Source organism: Bubalus bubalis, chromosome 22 (genome assembly GCF_019923935.1).
Source record: "Bubalus bubalis isolate 160015118507 breed Murrah chromosome 22, NDDB_SH_1, whole genome shotgun sequence".
Classification (NCBI taxonomy): Eukaryota; Metazoa; Chordata; class Mammalia; order Artiodactyla; family Bovidae; genus Bubalus; species Bubalus bubalis.
In genome coordinates, this window is record NC_059178.1 from 20,904,538 (window position 1) to 20,927,585 (window position 23,048).

The following is a 23,048-nucleotide window of genomic DNA, read 5'->3' on the forward strand; positions in this document are numbered from 1 at the left end:
AAAAAAGTGAAAAATACATTTATTCTTTTAGACCAGTGCATTGCAGTAAGATTTATGTGGTGGCCGCCTTGGAAAGCCTGTACTTTGTGGACACAGATCTCAACTTGTAGAAGCTCTGACTGAAATCTTCTACCAGTCTCTGCATCACCAGCTCTGCCTGCCAGACACTGCCAGGCAGTGGGCCCCAGACATCAGCAAACATCCCTGAGCTAAACAGGCTGGGGCCACCCCAGTCAATCAGAAGTGAGGAAAACACACTGCAAGTCCCAAGGGGGATAAAGAAGAAGAAAGCCACATCTTATACACGGAAGTTGTTATGAGTAAATTCTAAGAGTTCTCATTACAAGAGAAAATATTCTTTTAAAATTTCTTTAATTTTGCCACTGTATGAGGTGATGAGTGTTTACGGAACTTACCGTGCTAATCATTTAATGATGGAGGTCAAATCATTATTCTGCACATGTTAAACTTATACAGTGCTGCATGTCAATGACATCTCATTAAAACTGAAAAAAAAGTTACCAAAAAAAAAAAATCCACATCAAGACAAATCACAGTGAAACTGCAATGGTAACAAGAAAACCTTAAAGGGAGCCATGGGGAAAGTGAGATTATCAGCAAGGATAGACAATTAGGCAGATGGAGTGACAACAGATACCAAAAGGTAATGACATTGTTATCTTTGGAAGTGTGGAGGAAGACCGCTGTTTCTCAAAGTTCTCTACCAATTAAATTACCATTTGAGAGTAAGTCATTTTTTAAATATACAAAGGCTTCTGTGTAGGGATTACTTCCGCCTTATACCTACTGAAATACCATGAAATGTATCCCATCAAGCAGCAGCAGAAGCCCAGAAGGAAAGTGGTACCAAAGTTGGTGAACCTAAATTTAAATGGCAAATCAGCGTTAAGTACTTACAATTAAAAGAAAAGAAAATGGACGCTTCAAACGGGGTACTGGTGATTTGACACTAAATGACTGTCAGCAAGTCAGGGTGTCAGAAGAAGCTTGTGTCCTTTAGGAGAATGGTAAATATGATCCTAAGTGTGTTAAAATTTGTGATCCAAATTTGTTAAAATTTGCAAAGGCAATCCATGAAAGAACAGAGATATAAACTTTAAACCCATGGAGAGAATTAAAAACAAGTCGAGTATTTCTGGTGGAATGCAGGTAGGTTAAAAAAAAGAAGAAGAAAAAAAATATGGTAGCAGGAAAAATAACAGAACAGGTCCAGCTCTGAGGGCAATCACAATAACTCTGAGAGGAACAAACTCACTAAGATAAACATAGATTGCCTCTCACACACACTCATCCTTAAGCTGCTTAAAACATGACACAGAGAAGTTGAAAACAAAAAAGCAGAAAAATTAAACCAGCAAAAAATGCTTCAAAAAAGCTGATGTAGCAAAATCAGTACAATATGACCCTGACAGCAGCCTCAGACTATATTGTAATACAAGGCAAAAGCACTAACAGGGATAATGCATTTAGTAATAGAACAACCAGGACTCCCCTGGTGGTCCAGGGGTTAAGAATCCACCTTCCAATGCAGGGGATGTAGTTCAATCCCTGGTCGGGGAACTAAGATCCCATGTGCCCTGGGACAACTGAGCCTTCGTGCTCTAGGGTCCATGGGCCACATGGAGGAGCCCACATAGCCAACCTATGATGACCATGAATTTTTATGCACCCAATACTAAAGTAGCAAACTCTTTCCCAAACCAAATTCACTTCATTCTGCTGAAATGGTCCCCAAAAGCCAGAGACAAGAAAAGTCAGCCCAGTGGTCAGACCAGTCCACAGGTGGGACATACCATGGCCTTGAGTGAGTTTAACCATTATTTTTTAAAAAAATCATTATTTTCATTACAGAAATGAGATGATCTAGGGGAGTTAAAAGTGAACAGAAGGTGGTCTGGTGGTTAAGAATCCACCTGCCAATGCAGGGGACATGGGTTCAGTCCCTGGTCCAGGAAGATTCCACATGCCATGGGGCAACTAAGCCCGTGCACCACAACTAGTGAAGTCCATGCACCTAAAACAAGAGTCCGTGCCCCGAAACAAGAGAAGCCACTGCAGTGAGGGGCCCGCGCACTACAACTGGAGAGTAGCCCCTGCCCAATGCATCCAGAGAAAGCCCGCTTGCAGCATGCAGCAACAGAGACCTGCTGCTGCTGCTGCTGCTGCTAAGTCACTTCAGTCGTGTCCGACTCTGTGTGACCCCATAGACGGCAGCCCACCAGGCTCCCCTGTTCTAGTGCAGCCAAAAATGAATTTTTAAAAATATATACTGATAAATAAAAGTGAACAGGAAGGTCATGGGCTATTCAAGAGTGACAAAAAAAAAAATCATGGATCTAGACTTCATTCAAAAAACAGGGAAGGACTAGACCCACAGGATAAATTAGAATTAGCCAACTGTGGGAAAAATCAGCTATTTTATGGTTTCACCTGATTGATTCCCATTTGTTTAATGTAAAAATCATAGTTCTATATACATTCAAGAGTGCCCTTTTACCCTCCCCCCACTTTTTTTTGGCTGTGCCACACAGCATGTGGGATCCTAATTCCCTGACCAGGGATTGAACTCATGCCCCCTGTACTGGACCATCAGGAAAGTCTTAAGAGTGTCTTTTAATGACAGTATGTTCAGTTGATTAAAACAAAGAGAGGCTCAGAGGCCCCCAGGAGGATATGAGAGACTGACCACATGGCCACCTGCCCTCTAATGCGGGTTCCTGCCCCACTGGTCACCTGGGATAGCAGAGTCATGTACACACAACACAATCCACAACAGCTAGAGGTGTGCACGCTGCAGATAAGCAAAGGGGGAAAGAACAGGCAAGGGCAAAGGAAATTAAAGGCGCAGAGAGGGGCGGAGTGAATTTGATGAGTGGAAGGATCCAGTGAACCTGAGACAGATGAAGGCCCCTGTCACGGGAAGGCTAGAATCCGGCCTCTGATGTGTTTTAGGAAAACTATCGTTAGTGGCCAGGAAGCCACACAGTCACGGCCCTTGATGGCTGCTGTGGTCATAAATCCACACCTGAGGCAGGGCACCAACTCGCCCCCGAGGGCAGTTACCTGGCTGTTCACTCGTCTGGGGCCTCCGCTTTGATGGGAAGAGGTCAGGCCAAGGCCTTGTCTTCCCCAGACGCCTGTCCTGCAAACTCTGACTTCACCCCTCGTTAACCTGAGCCACCCTCAGCATCAGTCCTGGGTGGGAACTACCTAGCCACGTTTATGGAGCTTCTCCAGACACCATCCTCTCACGGTCAGTGACCGTGGCTGATCTGAAAGCACCAGGAAGTTTTACAAAACACAGATGCCAGAGAAACGGAGCAAAACAAAACCCTCAGACGCCTGGGTCCCACCTGAAGAGGTTCCAATGTAACAGGGTAGGGGGTGCCCCGGGCATCGGGATCCATAAGCACCCCCTGGAGGTTCTACCAGGCAGCTGGGAACAGCATGGGACTGGGACTGGGCTCGAGAGCTCAGTCCTCCGCATGCATTTATATGATCCCTTTCATCATCTGATAAAAGCCGGGGAGCAGGGCAAACCTTATCCCCTGCTCTGGGCACTGCTGGTCTCTAATCCTCCTGCAAAGAAAGACGCAAACATCTACTCCCTATTTCACAGGGCACCTTGGAGATGTTCTGCAAGAGGCTGAGAGCAGAGGCGAATGTGCAGCGCCTGCTGTCTGCCCGCCTTGTCGCCAGCCCATCCCAGGGGAAATCTAATGATGAGCCAAGCTCAGACACTGCTGGGGAGACAGAGGAATGAGATGTGAGATAGGAGACAAGAAGCTTTCCGAACGTATCAGAATCACCTGTACAGCCCCTCATGGTCACATCACACACACACACTCCCTTGAGAGGAAGAACCGGACTCTGTCGTCCAGGTCAGGGTCTTGTGAACAGCATGACACACCCTCCGGTCAGCTTGTATGCTTCCTTCCGAAGCTCCAGGGTCCGGGGTGGTGGAAGGACAGGGAGATGTCCAGACAGCCTGTGCATCTGGTGTCTCTTCAAGCCAGTGGAGCTCAACTACGGGTGACCTACCCGCCACCCCAAGGACACTTGGCTTTGCCCACAGACACAGGCACAAATGGGGGGCTGTGACTGCATCCAGTAGGCAGAGGCCAGAGATGCTGTTACACGTCCGACAGGGCACAGGACGCCCCCCCAAACACTGCAGAGTTGCGGATGATGACCCTCCCTGAGCAGACTGCACTGTAATAGGCGACGGGGGTTTATGCGGCACCTGGGCCCCTCACTCAGTGACGCTGTGAGTAACCTGGTTTAAAATAAATCCAAACAAATCCCAAAACCCTACACCCGAGAACCCCTGGAAACAAAAGACTCTCCCAGCGACACTTTGAAGTTGACAAGGAAGCGAGCGGCCCGACCGTGGACTCAGCTGGCCAGAAGGAAGGCGTCTCAGTTTCAGAAGGGTTCCAGGAGAACCGTGTAAAGCCCTCCATCATTAAAGTGTTTGAAACACATGCATTAGAACAAAACAGACAGGCCTTATGCAAGACACGTCTTGCATAAAATCATATCTTTAAGCTATCTTGTTTACTAGGATTCACAGGAAGTAATAAATGGAGGATTTTTTTGGAAGTGACTTTGTTTCACTCATGGAAGAGAACTGTTGCTAATCCCTGCGAATAAGCATAGAGGATGGAACATTCACAAGCCTCCTCGCAGCCCCCCTCCCAATGCCTCGTGCATCAGTCCTGTGGGGCTGCCTGGTGCCCCAATGTCCCGTAATTTTCCCCTCCAGTTCCCAGCCCTGCTCAAATTCCAAGAGACCTCCAGCCCAAGAGAAGAGGCCGTGTGTGATGGGAGGACCACCGACTGGGGCTCCTTGAGGTCCTCAGGGTGAGATCAATCACACAAGTGCAGGCCTGATGAGCAAACACGGCCTTGCCTAGGCGCCCGGCTCCCGTCTGCATCCACAGACAGACAGCATCTGTGCTCACGTGCCAGCCATCTGATGAGTGCTCCCATGTTTTGGACATTCCCTCATCCCGGCCATTCTGCTGTGGGTCACAGAAGAGAGTATCTGTGATGCCGGGGGAAAACTCAGAGCCAAGCCTCCCACACGAGCCTTTTCTCTGCACAAAAACTGGCCAACCCAAGGGGAAGCGCCCTGGGGGCTCAGGCCTCCCACTCCTTTCTCAGAGACTCGTACTAAGTCAGAGATTCAAACACTGGCGATCAACTGCTCAGCAGGAAGACACTGCACAGATGCGTAAATACACAGATAACTTGGTGCCTTGTCAATGCTGACTGATTTCTGACAACCAAAGGGAAAAAAATGAAAGTGGCTTCTTTGGCTCATAATCGTACCATTCAACACTTGATGGTTCTCACTTGAGTTAGAGAAATGCCAAGAAAGGATACTTGAGAAACAGCCACACCAACCAGTCAGCATCCTCTAAGCATTTCTGTTTCTCTGACTCTTGATTCCTTATTTGAGGATAAAAGTTACTGAAGTCATACAATGTCACTAACAACACACACGGCATGTAAATTTGACGGACCCCCACATCAAAAGTAAATTTTAAAAAGAGAAGTATTTGTTATCTACTCCTGTAGCACCTTGTGGCTCAGATGGTGAAGAATCTGCCTGCAATGCAGGAGACCTGGGCTGGGAAGATCCCCTGGAGAAGGAAATGGCAACCTACTCCAGTATTCTTGCCTGGGAAATCTCACGGACACAGGAACCTGGCAGGCTACAGTCCATGGGGCCACAGAGAGTCAGACACAACTGAGCAATGAGAACTTTTACACTTTTTCATTCCCGTAGCACAAACTGGATGCACTTAACTGCCCAGGGGCATTAAAATTATCCAGAAGTATGTGCTCTCACTACATTTTCATTATTTAAGAAAAATGTGAACGTTGTCCATTTCACTGAAATTCACAAACTCCCTTCATTAACAGCAAGTGACAAGCAGACAGCCGCCCTCCAAGTTCTGAAAGACTCCCACGTGCCAGGAAATCTGTGCTGAAGGCAGAGGAGGGGCGGGGGTCTCACCTCTCTGGGGGAGTGAGTGTGGCCTGATGCTGATGGCCGCTCACACAGCATCACTGCTTCTCACACACCGCAGTCTGAAAGGCCACCTGAATGCCCACAGGGACACAGGAAACAGGCTGAGAGGAGGCTCCTGCTCACAGGGACTACCGGTGTGGCACAACCACGGGGAGGGGTGGACCCCCGAGCCTGGCTGAAGGTCCCTCACTGACCCAACAGGTGATCAGATGGCCCACGGTCATCATCCAAGTACTTGACCTCGAGTGGAACCACAGGTCTATACACCCTGCCCTGAGGTACTCATTTACAGTCAGAAATTCCTTGCCAAGGGATTTTAAGACTGTTACAGCTTTTTCTCAAGGAAGAGATAAAGGTGATAAAACCTTCACTCATTCAACAAATATTTAGTGAGTGCTTGACAAAGGCAAGGACATGCAGACACATGTATATATTCAATAAATCAGAAATGCCATGGAGGGATCCTGCAAGACTCTCAAACTGCTGGTTAGAGGAGTGGACACCCACCAAGAAAGCACTTTCAAGATCTATACTCTCAGTGGTCAAGGCTGTGTGGGCAGAGATCAAGGGAATAGCACCACATCCAGAAAGAGACCTGCACACATACGTCCCCTGATTTCTGACAAAGGTACAAAGTAATTCAACAGAGCAAAGACAGCCTTTCCAAGAAATGGTGCCAGAGAAAATGGAAGCTCATAGACAAGAAAAAAATCTTGACCTGAGTCTCACACCTTATACAAAAATGAACTCAAAACGGACACCATGGATTAATATGTAACACTTTCAGAAAAACACACACACACACACAAGGAGAAAATATTCAGAATCTAGGGCTAGGCAAAGAGCTCTGGAATTGATACCATAAAAGGAAATATTTATAAATTGAACTTCATCAAAATTAAAAACACTTGCCCTGGGAAAGACCCTGCTGAAAGGAAGAAAGACAAAGGGCAGAGTGGGAGAAAATTATTTGTTAACCATATAGCCAACCAAGGGCTAGTATCTAGAACTCTCAAAACTCAACAGTTAAAAAAAAAAAAAAAAAAAAATCACACACACAGTAAAATAACCAAGCAAATCAAATTAGAAAATGGGCAAAAACCATGAAGACACCAAAAAGGACATGAAGATGGTAAATATGACATGAAAAGTTACCAATGTCATTAGCCACTAGGGAAATGCACATTAAAACCACAATGATGTATTACCTATGAGAATGGACGAAATAAAACAGTGGCAATGCCAAATGCTGCTGAGGATGCAGCACTCCTGCACCCCTGGTGAGAACTCGAAGTGGTGCAACCACTTTGGAAAATAGAAAAACAGCTGGGCATGTTCTTAAAAAAAAACAACGAAATATTCAACTCCTATATGGCCCAGGAACCAAGCAACTGTATTCATACAGCCCCGAACTAGAAACAACCCAGATGTCCTTCAACTAGCGACTGGATAAAGCCCCTGTGATGCATGGTCACCATGGACCACCCGCAGCTATACAAAGGCACAGACCATGGATATGTACACAATCTGGGTGACCTCAAGAGACTGATGCTGAGTGAAAAAGCTAATCCTCAGAGGTTACATGCTGTGTGTCTCCATTCATGTCACAGTCTTGAAATGACAAAACTATGGAAACGGGGACCCAACCGTGGGTGCCGGGGGTGCGTGACGACGACAGGGACAGGAGGGGAAGTGGGCGTGGTCATGGAGAGAAGTGGGCGTGGTCATAGAGGAAAGTGGGTGTGGCCATAAAAGGTCCAAATGAGGAACCCCAATGGTCAGGAAACCTGAAACCGTTCGGTAGGTTGACTGAATCAACCTGACACCCTAGTTTCAAGATCATACCAGAGTCTGAACTGGATAAAGGATACCTGGGACCTTGCTGAATGATTTCTTACAAACTGCAGGAGAATCTTCAAGGGCCTCAGGAAAGAGTTCAGAGAAAGGGTGCCAGGAAGGCTTCAAGGAGGAGGTGGCACTTCTGGGAGGATCTTCAAGGCGGGGCCCCGTGTCACCAGTAAAGGCGAGACTTAGGTACAGCCTGGAGGGGTGAAGGGGGAGGGGGCGTGCCCTCTCTCGTCAAAGGTGAACTCTGCCCTCCTTCTTCCTATAATTTTCTCAGCAGAGAAGCAGCACAATGGATACTTCCAGAAGCAGAAATTCACTTAATAGAGAAGCATTATGAATCAGAAAAAGACATGGATGCCGTTCCTCATGGACTCCCTGCTCCTCCAGCGGCTGCCCCAATGGTGCCCCGGCCTGGGAGCTGCACAGAGCTTCCTTCCAATACATACCTGGCCACCAGCCTCTTCCTTGCACATACACAGCGCAGGAGGCGGCCAGGTTCCAGCTAAGGTCCAGAGGACAGAGGAGAGCTGCTGGGTCAGGGGCCTGGGTCAGTCCAGCCTGGCCAGGACTGCGGTGAGGGGGTCACTGACCTTCACTTGCCTCATAGAAAATAGGTAATTTAATTCCCACCCTGGTTTCCACAAAAAATTGCTCCACGGCTAGGCCCAGGGACCAGCACAGCCCCCAACAGGCCCTCACCCAGCCCTTCCAGCAACAGTGAATCAGCCATTAGCACTATTTATGGTTGTTTAACTGCACACACACCCCCTTTCTTCCCAGACACCAACGGCGCCATTTACAGCTGAAGCCCTCAAAGCGGCTCCTGCCATAGCTCCTTGTGCCCGCTGCTGCTCATCCTCCAACCCCTGAACTCTGCGTCCCCCGCTTGGGGCCCGTGCCCTTGTTGATGGGGCTCTAGTCCAGTCCCACCCCTGCTCTCGGGTGTGGGCAGGACACAGGAAGACCGTTTCCCAGATCCCTGTGCAGACACTGTATGCACACACACACATATGCCCTAACCCTAACACACACACGCACCCCAGGCTCTTCTCAGGTCTCACATTTGGGAAGCAGACTTAACCAGACAACCTGATTCACCCTGCTCCTCTCTCTCATCCCATGTCACTGCGTTATTAAGGTAGCAGACACATAACCAGGGTCACTCAGGACACCAGACTGCTCTCCCTGTCCTGCTCTTCAGCTTGTTATCCTCTCCCTGAACTCAGCAAAGGACAGCAGGTGCTGCGTGTTCCCTGAGATGTCCACACAGCCTGCTCCTCCTCCCGCCCACTGCTGACCGGCCAGGGCTGAGGCCTGAGCGAAGCCACGGAGGCCGATGACAACCCGGCCAGGGTCTGGGTGGCACCCTGGCACAAGGACTCTGCCCAGAGATGCTTCACACAGCCTCACCCACGCACATCTTTCCCTTACAAGGGGGACCATGAACTCTGAAACTACAGACAATGCTATTTCATTAAAGCATAGCATGAGACCAATAAAACCATTTATTATGTTCGTACACCTTTGTTTCCAGACTTTATGGCTGCCTGGGTTTATTATGACACGCAGAGAAAAGTCCTCACCCACTGGGTGAGCGAAACAAGAAAGACCGTCATAGTCCGTTCGGGCCGCTCTGACAAACACCAAAAACGGGGGGAACTTGGAGAACAGATGTTATTTCTTACAGTCCTGGAGGCTGAGAAATCTAAGATCCAGGTGCTGCCAGATTCGGTTCTGATGCGGACCCACTTTCTGACTCATAAGACAGCCGGGTCACCCTGTGTCCTCACATGATGGACAGGAGAGGGCCCCTGGACGAAGTCCCTCTGACGAGGACTCTGATCCTCGGAAAGTGGGTGGGGCTCTGCTCTCATGACCCAGTCACCTCCTGAAGGCTCCACCTCCTCATAGCGTCTGATTGGGGATTAGGATTTACCCTGAGTCTGGGGGTGCCACAGACATTCAGCCTACAGCAGACACCCAAGAGAAGACAGTGAGGCGAAGGCAAGACGTGGAGAAGCTACTGCTAAGGAAAGGTTCTGAGGTCAGCGGGGGAGCCACAGAAAGAGGCAGGGATACAAGTGATGGGTCAGGAGACAGAGGACACATGGGGTCATTCTGGGGCCCCAGGGCTGCAACCCAGGCGCTTCTGCTGAACCCTGAAGGGTCACATCCTGTTTTGGCAACATGGCACAGGGAGCGATCGTGAGTCCTGCCCCCCAGTAAACAGCTCAGAATGCTGGAGAAAATGTAACGAGCAAACATTTTTGCACAGCTGAACTCACACACACAAAGAAGATTCCCCAGTGTCCACAACGCCCAAGGGATAACCAGAGCATGAGCACAAGGGTGTGTATTAAGGGGGAGGAGGGGAGGCCGAGAGTTACCAGAAATAGGCCAGGGGCATGAGAAGAGGCTTTGATCAACGCGCGCAAGCAACCCACTGCAGAGACGCACCCTTCCTGAAAGGAAACTAAAAATCACCCGGGGATGGGGACAGTAAGCTTCTGCTCAAGACACTGGATGGTGGGGGGAAGGTCTATGCCACATGCAAGGTCAGTGTTCAACTGACACACCCATTTGGTACACAGATCCATGAGGCCAAAATTAAGAGTTGTATTTGGACCAATGATACCACCAAGGCCTCCAAAAAAGATCAACGTTAAAACTCACTAGGAGGACATTGCAACAAACTTCATGGAATTCCCACTCAGAAGGGCTCATAATCCACGTAAGAGTCACCAGATCTAAACTGAACACTTAGTAACACCAAGAACTCAAGATAAACAGAACAAACTGAAAAAGACTATGACTTTAAAATGTTTGAAGATTTAAAGCAAGAACCATGTGTATGTGTGTGCTCGGTCGTGTCTGACTCTTTGCGATCCCATGGACTGTAGCCTGGTAGGCTCCTCTGTCCGTGAAATTTCCCAAGCAAGAATACTGAAGTGGGTTGCTATTTCCTTCTCCAGGGGATTTTTCCCAACCCAGGGACTGAACTCTCGTCTCCCACATCTCCTGCATTGCAGGCAAATTCTTTTCCACTGACCCACCCGGAAAGTCCAAGAACTATGAGATGATGAGAAAAAGATAATATATGAAAAAGATCAAGCTTTTTTAAACTTCTGGAATGTAAACTCACTGAAATGAAAAGTTAGTGGATGAATAAAACTAATTATTATGTAAAGAAGAGAATTAATAATGTGGATAAGAAGTGAAGAAATTATTCAGAATGTACCATACAGAGATAAAAATGCCTTAAAAAAAAATAGGTGGGTAAGATGGAGGATGGAGTAAGAATGGCCATCATAAGAAAGTCCCACAAAGACTAATAGGAAGGAATTCTAGAAGAAACACAGAGAATGGGAAAGAAACATGATTCAAAGAGACAGTTTCATTATAGAACACTATTCAAAGAGTGAGAATTTTTCAGATTTTATGAAAGCCACACACTCAGACTGACAAAGAATGTTGAGCCAAATAAAAATATATCGAGATACATCTGATTCAAACTGCAGAATACCAAACACAAAGAGAATAGTATAAAAGCAACCAGGAAGCAAAGACAGGTTATCTACCAAGATGAGAGTATCTGACAGCAGATCTCTTGATAGCAAACTAGAGTCAAAAGATAATAAAAATATTATCTTCAAAATGTTAGAATTCTATACCCAATTAAATAGCTTTCAAGACTGAGTATAAATAAAAGCATATTAGACAATATTGTTTACTGAAAAAGGAATGACTAAAAGATATATTAAGAGATCAGTGAGAAGGAAACTGAGTTTAGAAGGAGCAACACTCAAGAAGCAATGATAGCAGGTTGGAAAATGTGCAAATGAATCTAAATAACAGCATGAGTTATTAGTCAACTCGGGGGGGGGGCAGCTGATTTTAAAAAGATGAAACCAGAATGGTACTAGATAACAATAGTATGAAAGATAGGAGTTGACTGGAGTTGAAGCTTTCTAAGATGCTTGTATTATTCAAGAAAGGAATATGGATAGTGATTAGTTTGGGATATTAAGACAAACATGCATGTTAAAAATATAAGTATCAGCAAAAGGGTAATGTATGGTTTCCTAACCAAGAGAGAGAACATGAGAATTGCAAATTTAATTAAAGAGAAATCAATATTAAAAATAGAAAAAAAGATGGTAGGCAGCCTTTCCCTGCATCGCCACCACTCAGGCCCCTCCCTAGTCTGTCCCTGCCCTCCAACCCCTGGGAGCAGCTGGGATGGGATCCCTTGGGTCTTACCGACCCCTCCCCTTCCTTTCTGCTCTTGTTGCAGCTGGCTGTAATGCTTTTTAATAAAAATGTTTTTAAAAAGAGAAAAAAAATAAAAAAAAGAAAAGGCATGGAAGATAGAGAGCAGAAAATACAATGACAGAAATAAGTTCAAATACATTAATAGCCACAAAAAATGTAACTGGATTAAATTCACAAGTTTTGAAAAAAGAGATTCCCATATTCCAGTTTTTAAAAGGTAGCTATAGTCCATTCACAAAAAATACACCTAAAACATAGTGGTGCAGAAACAGTAGACGAGAATCACCAAAAAGCCTGTAGGTGGTAAATACTAACTAAAATAAATTTGGCATGGATGATAAAAGCAGACAAACAGGCTTAACAGGAAAAAGCAAGACGTTAGAATAAACAGGTCATTATGAAATGATAAAGGGAACAATTCATTACCAACTAAACGTTCTAAATCTTTATGAATTCATATTCAAAAATCTATAAATCAAAGTTTGAAAGAATATAATAAGAAAATTTAAATGTAAAATTATAATGGGTGATTTTCATACATCTTTATCCTAAAGAGATATTTAACAGACAAAACTGTAAAGGATATAGAAAATTTGAACAACACAATTAACAAGTGATCTGATACACATTTTTTCCCTAATTGTGGCAATCTAGTAATGGATTTGAATTTACAAATACCATTAAAAAAAAAATAGAACAGAACTGAAAATACCAGAATATATCCCATATGGCAAAAAATAAGCATTACTTTGTAAAAACTTTTGATCTGTATATTAAGCGATGATATAAAATATTCTTTCTGCTGTAAGTATAGTTCAAGTTGGAAAGGCTTCAATCTAATGGATTCAAAGTCTTCATCCCAAAACTGGAGCATACATATTCCTTTCAAGCACTCATAAAACAGTCGCAAGGACTTCCCTGGTGGTACAGTGGATAGGAGTCTGCCTACCAAGGCAGGGAACATGGGTTCAATCCCTGATCCGGGAAGATTCAACATGCTGCAGAGCAACTAAGCCCGTGTGCCACAGCTACTGAGCCCACCAGCCCTAGAGCCGCCACTCCACAATAAGAGAGGCCACTGCAATGAGAAGTCCGTGCAGCAAAGAGTAGCCTCCACTCACTGCAACTAGAGAAAGCCCATGCATAGCAACGAAGACCCAGTGCAACTAAAATAGATTAATTTAAAAACAGAAACAGTTATAAAACCTGACCATTTATTTGGCACAAAGGAGTCTCAGCCAAACCCAGAGAATCAATATCATGTCCTGAATAGTGATGAAGGATGTCCCACAAGAGCTATCTGACAGCTAGTTGGTTCCCTGTGGCTCCATTCACCAACCCTAGTTCCCTGTTATGATCCAAAACTTGCCTCTCTTGAAAGTGCAGATTAACTGGCCAGTTATTTTTTGTGTCTAGCGTGCATTTAAGAAACTTTCTGGTAGAAAGAAATACAGTGAAAGCACCTGGGCGATCTTTACGAAGCTGAAAGTCAACTAAGGTTAACCGTTTCAACCTTTTTGAGATATTCCACCGTAGAGAAACTACTAGAAGAAATGTACCCAAAAGGGGGGTCAAAAAATTCGAGTTTTGCACAAGTGAAGGGGTATATGGGAATCTGGGTGCATGGACATGATGTGAACAACACAGGAAGTCAGTGAGCTGGCTGACCAGAAGGGACAATTCCAGAGGGTTAATCCTGCCAGGCTTCTTTAAGCATCTCTTCTATCCATGGAGAAAGTGACACACCTCTAGGAGTTCGAGGCCCAGAGGGCATGTCTCTTCTCATCCTTCTCAACTGGCTTTCAGTTCATTGCAGGGGTTAGTGCCTTGGGGTGGGAAATCGAGATGGACCAGGCAGGAAAGGACCTGTGTCATGCTAAAGGGCTAGACAGCGGGCCAAGGCAAGTTTGTCTGTTTAAGTCCTGTGCAAACTGTCGGATTGGGGGGATACAGAAGGTAAAACAGAAGAGGGGCAGTTAGAAGTGCTGCATCCCTGAATGTGGTGACTGGAGTGTCAGCCCTCAAAATATTCACTGGAGAGATGGGTGAAAGGACGGGTAGAAGAAAGTCACCAAGTTTAATTGAGGTTAAAATGAACTGTCTTAAAGTGTACAGTCCAGTGGCCTTTGGCACACTCACAATGTCGTGCAAACCACCTCCACCCAGTTCCAAAACATTGTCATCACCCAAGAGGAAACCCCAGTCGGTCTCCCTCCTCCCCAGCCCCTAATCTGCTGTCTATGGATTTACCTATCTGAACATTTCTGATAAATGTATTCGTACAACACCTGGCTTCTTTCACTTGGTATAATTTTAAGGTTCAACCCCATAGCACGTACCAATGAAAAAGAATTTCTAAGACCGTGAACTCAGAGCAGCAAGGGGAGCAGGAAGGGTAAGGATACTTGCCAGCCATTAAGCCTGGGTGACTTAAAGGACAGTGGCACCGTTAACACAGCTGGAAAGACAAGAGTGGTGCAGGAGGGGGCGAAGGGGACAAGTCTGTTCCTGCACAGAGTGAGTTTACAGAGCGAGGAGACACACACCCTGGAGCAGTCCCCCAGGCGCTGAAAGCACGGTCTGCAGAGAGAAGCCGCAACCACCGAGATCCACCGTCTCACCGTCCTCCGAGGCCGGGGCGCAGCACATCCACACCCAGGCCTGTGGTGGAGATGCACAAACCGCCCTGGACCGTCTCAGAATGTGGCTCGTCGTCCGTTTACCAGCCCTCAGGGGTGAACGATCACCAGCACGGCTCAAGACGGAGAAAACACTATCCTCTCTCTAGAGAGAAACCTACGGCTAAGTCTATGCTGGCTTTGGTACAAAGGAGCCATTCACGGAGACCCCGGCTCGAGTGTTCCGATGAACATCTCCTTCACGACCTCTGAACTGGTGCACCCTGCTGCACCCAGAACGGCCCACCAGCCCCTGACCCTCCTCAGACTCTCAGTCTGGGGACTCCTTGAGCATTTTGGTGTCAGAATGCGGCCCCACCAGTCTGACTGCCACTCTGGAGGTAAGAGCACAGTGATTGTGTTCCAGATGAGCGACCCCTCTGAGTAATCTTAAGCCGTAAAGAAAGGGAGGGGCTGACCCCCCACTCCCTCCTCACAACCAGCCTGAGCCTCCACCATCAGTGGTCATTTCTCTCCCCAGAGAGCTATTTGTGACTTGATGTCAGGTCCTTCACAAATCCATTTCAGCTGGGGAAAAAGAATCCCTGCCTGCTTTAAATACACATATTTACTTATATAAATAATTTATATATTTATACACAAACGTTGTTGTTGTTTAGTCACTAAGTCATGTCTGATTCTTTTGCAACCCCTGGACTGTAGCCCATCAGGCTCCTCTGTCCACGGGATTCTCCAGGCAAGAATACTGGAGTGGGTTGCCATTTCTTCCTCCAGTGGATTTTCCCGACCCATGGGTTGAACCTGCATCTCCTATATTGGCAGGCAAGATTCTTTATCACTGAGCTACTAGGGAAGTCCATACATAAAACATACATGTGTATAAAACTTAAAAATATACTTCAAAGTTGTCTTTTGTACCCTCAAGGTCAGGCTCAAACTGGAAATCTCGGGAAAAGAAATCATTACAGCCTGCCTCCTAGCAAATTCGGACCAAAAGGAAAAGAGGGAAGAAAAGTTATTAGGATGCATAAGTGTAGAGGGGAGTGGTCACAGCCAGAGGAGGGTCATTAAGCAGGACAGAACCTTCCAGGCTCCCCATCTCCTCCTCTGTGAAGCTCTCACTTGCATCCCCCACTCACCCAGAAAGTCCCCGACAACCCTTGGGATTCAGGCCCTTGTGGGAACCCCCAACAGTGACCCAGACAGACAGAACCTGGTCCATAGAGCCCAAGTCCCACGGGGCCATTTGCAAAGGGGGACAGTGACAAGACAAATAAATAGAACATGCGGTGTTTTCATGGAAGTGGCAACATACACAGAATTTACACAAATCCATAACATGTTGGCTCAGTAAACACCTTGAAGGCAGGGCATCTGCCTCCCCAGGGCCCAGTCCAGGGTCTGAGTGAAGTGTGGGTGGAGCAGTAGATGGATTAGCAGCTGAATCATGAAGTGAATCCAAAGGAACCATGAAGTGCTAAGTGTTGGCACATAACATGCTGGCTTTTTAGCCATCATCTCAAACCCTCACCACAATTTGTACCTTCATCAATATGCAGGATATTTTCCAAGAGGACATTCAGCTTTAATCTTATACTGGATGTCAACAACAAAACGGGATTTGCATTACCGTTGCAAATGAAAAAAAAAATACATATGCATTGTCTAGACCGCTTTGCTAGAACACAGTCACTCTCTGAAATGTAAAATAAATCTATATTTAAATCATATTGGCTGCATAACAGACACAGGCAGCACACACCCACATCTGTTGACACAGATAATGGACAAGCATAACATATTTTCCAGCTCATTGGAAGAGAAGGCTCTCGAGAAAAAAGAGACTGCCTAATTTTGTATTCTAGTAATAATACACCCCACATGGACCCATAAAGGGAACTAACAGCCAGCTCATTGGAATGGAAATTATAAAAAAATAGCTTGAGACCAGGGTTCAACAAGCCTTCTCCGTAAAGGGTCAGGGAGCAGATATTTCAGGCTTTTCAAGCAACACAGCCTCTGTCACATCGTCATTGCTTTTTCAGGTTTGTTTCATACTTTTTTCCCAACTCTATAAAAAATGTAAAAACCATTCTTAGTTTCCAGGCCATACAAACCGTAGCTGGCCGTCCCCTGCCTTAAACCACAGCAAGACCAGGACACTTGGAAGCCACAGAGCAACTGAGTTCACGTGCCACAACTACTGAGCTGGAGCTCTCGAGCCTGCATGCTGAAACTACTGAAATTCGCTGGCCTGGAGCCTGTGCTTGGCAATGAGAGAAGCCACTGCAGTGACAAGCCCGCGAACTTCAACTAGAGGAGAGTTCCTGCTTGCCACAACTCAAGAAAGCCCACGCGCAGCAATGAAGACCCAGTGCAACCATAATAAAAACACATTAATTAAATTAAAAAAAAAATAGGACACTTGGGAGTCCCATGTTCGAAAGGGGCAAGCCCCCATCCACCTGACTCACCTCCTTCAGTCTCTCCAGCTCGTTCTGCAGGGCCTGCTTTGATATCTCCACTTCGATCATCTGCTGTCGGAGAGTTTCATTCTCGTCTTCCGCTTTAGCTCTCTTTTCCTCCACGGTTTCAAGTTCATGGTGCAATCGGACCGATACGTCTTTGGCCACCTGCATCAACCCACAGACACAGTCATCTGATGGGAAGCCTTCTGTGTGCTCAGGGCACCTCCAAACCACTTCAGAGGCAGAATCACTAAGGAATATTGTGTTACACCAAAGAGCAAAGATCCTGGCAATATTAACAAGCCTACATTTAAAGGAAGGGGTATTAGTTTAGAACATGAAAGCCACATTCAGGGGAAGTATGACTTTCATCTGGATTAAAAGGCCACTTTGCCACAGCCCTGTTCCTTCTGGAATATTGCTTAGAATGCCAAGTCTTCCCAGGAGCACATGCTTTAAATGATCAGTTAAAAATGATCATTGGACTTACCTGGTGGTCCACTGGTTAAGAATTTGCCTGCCAAGGCAGGGGACATAGGTTCAATCCCTGGTCCGGGAAGATTCCATATGCCTCGGGGCAACTAAGTCCCTGCACCACAGCTACTGAGCCTGTGCTCTAGAGCCTGCAAGCTGCAACTTCCAAGCCCACGTGCTACAATTACTGAAGCCTGTGCACCTAGAAACTGTACTCTGCAACCAGAGAAGCCCACACTGCGTGTTGGATCGAAGAGTAGCCTCTGCTCTCCACAACGAGAGAAACCCACGTGCAGCAGAGAAGTCCCAGCGCAGCCAAAAATAAATAAATAAAATGAATAACAAATAATTTTGTAAAAGATCATCAAATAAACATTTCTGTTTCTCAAAATAATTTTTAAAGAACCCTACTTGCTTAAAAAAATAATTCTGTATTCAGTACATACTTAATATAGTCAGGTTTTAAATTGTCTACTCTGATAAAACATTCAAATGCTATAAAGGCAGTTCAACATTTTCACTTTCTAAAAGGAACTAAGGAGATTTTGTAACAGAAATATAAATCACCTTTACATCACACTGAATGACATCTTGTTATTGGTTTATAAATCTGAGTTACAAAGATTCTTTTCCTGTTATCGTAATGAAAGGCTAAATGAGATTTCATAGGGACTCCGATAATAAGAAGGACATTATACATAATTCATCTTTAGATAAATGATTTGATAACTGGGGCAGGAGAAAGGCCTCAGTGGAAAGGACAAATGGAAGAAAGTCTGGGGTATTTTCACCTTATTCCCACTTCCACTGATGATTCTCAAAGACACTTTAAACAATTGTAATTTCGACCCTATTTATCTCTCAGGTAAGTCACTACTACAAGTCTTACTTGGGTTACGGTAAGTCCAGCATTTTTGTACCCTAGAAACTTAAAATAACAAAAAATGTTAAGTGACTGGGGTCAACTTTTAAAAGTGATCTTTGACTAAAACTGAACTGATAATGAATCAATTTTTTAAAACATTCCAGATCTTTAGGAGTTTTTGCACAATTTCTAAAGAATGATCAGACCAGTGGGGGCAGGTATTAATTCTTTTTTTTAAATTAAAGATCTATGATTTATTTATTTATTCTTTTGGCAGGGGTGCCTGGTCTGTAAACTAAGATCCCACATGCCCTGGGGCAGTAACTAAAAATTTTATGTGAGTGAATGAGTGAAAGTCACTCAGTCGCGTCTGACTCTTTGCCACCCCATGGACTATAGAGTCAGTGGAATTCTCCAGGCCAGAATACTGGAGTGGGTAGCCTTTCCCTTTTCTAGGGGATCTTCCTCACTCAGGGATCGAACCCAGGTCTCCTGCACCGCAGGCGGATTCTTTACCAGCTGAGCCACGAGAGAAGCCCAAGAGATTATGAAGATTATCTCACGTGAGAGTATGAAGATCTCATGTGCCACAACTAAGGCTCATCACAGCCAAATAAATTAATTAAAAAAAAAAAAAAAAAAAAGACCACGTGTAAGTGGGTCCTGAGGGCTGCACTTCAGGTCTTACAGCCTTCTCAGCATTTACCCTGCTCCCAATCTTTCCTTACAGAATCATCATCATAAATGATGCCATCTCTGCAGGCATTCAAACTTTAGATTCAAACCAAACGCTGACCTAAACTGGATCTCTAAGACACCTTCGAGGCAAACTTGTGAAACTGTATGGAAACTCCCCCCGGCTTCTCTGGGGAAGGCAAGTCCCGCCCACTGTCCACCTTGTGCTCACCTTCAGGTCCTGCTCCAGACTCCGGATAAGCTCCCCGTCCACCTGCCCGGTCTCCGCCACCTTCAGCCTCTTCTGCTCGGCCTTCCGGAGGCGGTACTGCAGGATTCGGCAGTTCTTGTTGGCGCGGTCCAGCTCCCGCCTCAGCTCCTGCAGCTGGTAAACCTCCTCCTCCAAGTAACTGTCTCTCATCTCTTCCATTTCCGCTCGGAGTTCATCCAACTCATCCTACACAAGCCAGACAGAGGGCACTGAGAAGCCAGGTCTATGCGACAGGGCGGAGTCGCCCGTCCACCCCTGCCCTGCAGTACTGTGAACTTTCTGCAGTCACCTGTAGACTTCCGGAAACACGTGTGCAATACAGCCCAGGGACTCCGGAAATTCTCACACGAGACAGCATCACCAGATGTCTGTTCAGGTCTCGTGGATCCGGAAACCAAAAACGAGCATGGCTTAGTCATCGCAGCCTCTCAGCATTTACCCCGCTCCCAGTCTTTCCTTACAGAATCCTCATCATAAATGACGCCATCTCTGCAGGTAATCAAACCCTAGATACAAACCAAACGCTGACCTGAACTTGTGTCCCTAAGACACAAGCTAGGCAGTAAGATGAGTCAGACATTGCCTGCAAAGAACAAACTTCAGGGGGCTCATCCCTATGAATTGCCCAGGAATTATAACACACCCGCAAATGTCCTTAAAATGCTGTCCCGCCACACCAATCTTGGAACTACGTGACTCATGATTCTAAAGATAAAACCTGTGCGCTATTTCAAATATACATCGGTTTGGTTTTTTCCATTCCCCTGCCCTTCATCTCCCATCTCCACCCCACTCTGGGATCAACATGAAGACTCTGGGATACAGAAGAAACCCAGGGGTTATTCCTGGCTCCCTCCTTCCCTGCCCAGCCAACGCAGTGCTGTCAGTTCAACGTCCAGCCTTTGGGGCTGTCTCCCCAGGGCTCCACACACCACACTCATCCCGCCTCCATCCCTCTCTAGGGCGCCACAGCTGCCCCTCCCTCAGTGCCAGCCTGCCCTCTCCCAGGGTCCAGGCGCAGGAGGCTGGTCACCTGTGATGGTTTCTCCTTAAAGAGCTCCTCCCCAGCTCATGGCCAAGCTCACAGTAGGTAGATTGGTCAGAAGCCACACAATGCCCCCTACCCCACTGTCTCTAGCCCCAGGCCCTACCCCTCCAATCTGCGCTGTACTAAGTCGCTTCAGTAATGTCCGACTCTGCAACCCTATGGAGTGTAGCCTGCCAGGCTCCTCTGTCCATGGGATTTCTCCCAGGCAAGAATACTGGGGTGGGTTCCCTTTTCCTTCTCCAGGGGATCTTCCCGACCCAGGGATCGAACCCACCTCTCTATCTCGTGCATGGCAGGTAAGTTCTTTACCACGAGCACCACTTTAAAGCCCCTCCGACCTCCTACCACCATCAAATATTATCTGTTTCTTCCTACTCTTCATCCGTCACCCACACGGGAAGGTAAGCACTAGGAAAGCAGACACCTGGAGTCTCCCAGTGTCCAGAGCAGCGCGAGCCACATAGCAGGCCCTCAATACATATTTGTGGAATGAATACACTTGAACCTCGGTCAACACCTAGAAAGACCAGCTCCTAAACACAATGCAGACTGGACATCACCTCACATTGTTTTGTTCCAGTCTTGTAGCCTGATCATGGACAACTCTTCCAAAAGCCACAGAAAAGGGAGTAGCATGCAGGGTATATTTTCTATAATAAAGGCTTCAGCAAGGAGCAACTTAGAAGGTTGGAGATTAAGAAAAGCATTCTAGGAATTGTCTTGATTAGTTTCATACTTGATGGCGTAAATGCCTCCAGACTAGGATACTCATGGTCTTTTTTTTTTTTGGCTGTGCCATGTGGCTTGTTTGATCTTAGTCCCCAACCAGGGATAGAACCCAGGCCCTCGGCAGTGAAAGTGGAGTTTTAACCACTGGACCACCAGGGAAGTCCTCATTCTCATTTATTTTGTTCAGTTAACACTGAGGCTCAAAGGGAAAAAATGCTCCCAAACGCAGACACCCTAACTTATCAGCTCTCATTCTATTCAGTTTGTTCCTGGAGTCTGGCCACCCTCACTAATCCTGCATTTATTCTCAAAAACCAGGGATTTACTTACAATAAAGAAAAGAGTTTCCCAACATCAGAGCCTCAGGTAGACAAGAAATTGACTAGTAGTAAACCTCCTGCAGATTATTTTATCCTGGATAAGATCACATAGGAGATGTGTACCAAACGAACTGGGAACCCTTGTGGAAAAATAACAAATTGGCACGAACAGCGTGGAAACCACTGTCCAGCCAACCCTACCTGTGTGCAGCCATCACCTGTAGGGGAAAGGGCGCATGTGAAGCATCTGATTCTCCCAAAGGCCGCCTACAGGTTCTTCCACTCTGTCCACACCACCTGACCAAGAACATGACCCACTCAGCTGACCATGGCTCCAAGTGGGGCCCATTTCAATGGCCCATGAAGGTAAGTGGATGTTAAAAATGAAAGCTTTAACAACTTCCTAGTAGCCAAATGAATACAATGTTTTTGTCTGCTAAAGATTCTTATAGAATTTCTGTACCAGTGGCGATAATCTCATTAAAAATAAAAGATGTCTGGAAATTCCCTGATGGTCCAGTGGTTAAGACTCTGTGCTTCCAATGCAGAGGGCACGGGTTTGATTCCTGGTTAGAAAACTAAGATCCCACATACCATGCAGTGGGGCCAAAAAAAAAAAATTATATATATAAAAAAAATAAGGTGTTCTTATGTGTCTTAAGTGGAGAAGGCAATGACACCCCACTCCAGTACTCTTGCCTGGAAAGTCCCATGGACAGAGGAGCCTGGTGGGCTGCAGTCCATGGGGTCACGAAGAGTCGGACACGACTGAGTGACTTCACTTTCACTTTTCACTTTCATGCATTGGAGGAGGAAATGGCAACCCACTCCAGAATTCTTGCCTGGAGAATCCCAGGGACGGGGGAGCCTGGTGGGCTGCCATCTATGGGGTCGCACAGAGTTGGACATGACTGAAGTGACTTAGCAGCAGTAGCAGCAGCATGTGTTTTAAGAAAGGTAACTCTTAGGAAATTGCCTCCAGTAGTTAAGACTTTGCCTTCCAATGCAGGTGGTGCGGGTTTGACCCCTGGTCGGGGAGAGCTAAGATCCCATGTGCTTCGAGGCCAAATAATCAAAACATAAAGCAGATACAATATTATAACAAATTCAATAGAGACTTTAAAGATAATCCACATTGAAAAATCTTTTAGAAAAAGGTAAATCTTAATGTTGAAAGTGTTATGACATATAAGCAAGTTTCATTGATTCTTTTTTTTCTTCTTCTTCATGGAGGACCCTTCCTATAAATCTTGTTCCAATAGGAAAGTGTGCTGGAATTGGGGTTTACTGGGTGGAAAAGAGGCCAGACAGTGGACAGAATGGGCTCTTCAAGGGCATGGAGAACACACTGACTTCAAGAAGGGCCTTTCAACCTGCA

General features: G+C 46.1%; 1 protein-coding gene across 7 annotated transcripts in view; it reads right to left on the reverse strand.

Annotated features, from left to right (window-relative positions):
• The window catches only part of MTCL1 (microtubule crosslinking factor 1), a 113,062-nt gene that overhangs the window by 81,636 nt on the left and 8,378 nt on the right, over nucleotides 1–23,048 (reverse strand). For all 7 annotated transcript variants that reach the window (XM_044934615.2, XM_025273689.3, XM_025273688.3 and 4 more), the window contains exons 2-3: nucleotides 19,535–19,759; nucleotides 17,295–17,453 (exon numbers count right to left, since the gene is read on the reverse strand). In XM_044934615.2, the coding sequence (XP_044790550.2) occupies nucleotides 17,295–17,453; nucleotides 19,535–19,759 (384 nt within the window). The remainder of the gene's footprint in view (nucleotides 1–17,294; nucleotides 17,454–19,534; nucleotides 19,760–23,048) is intronic.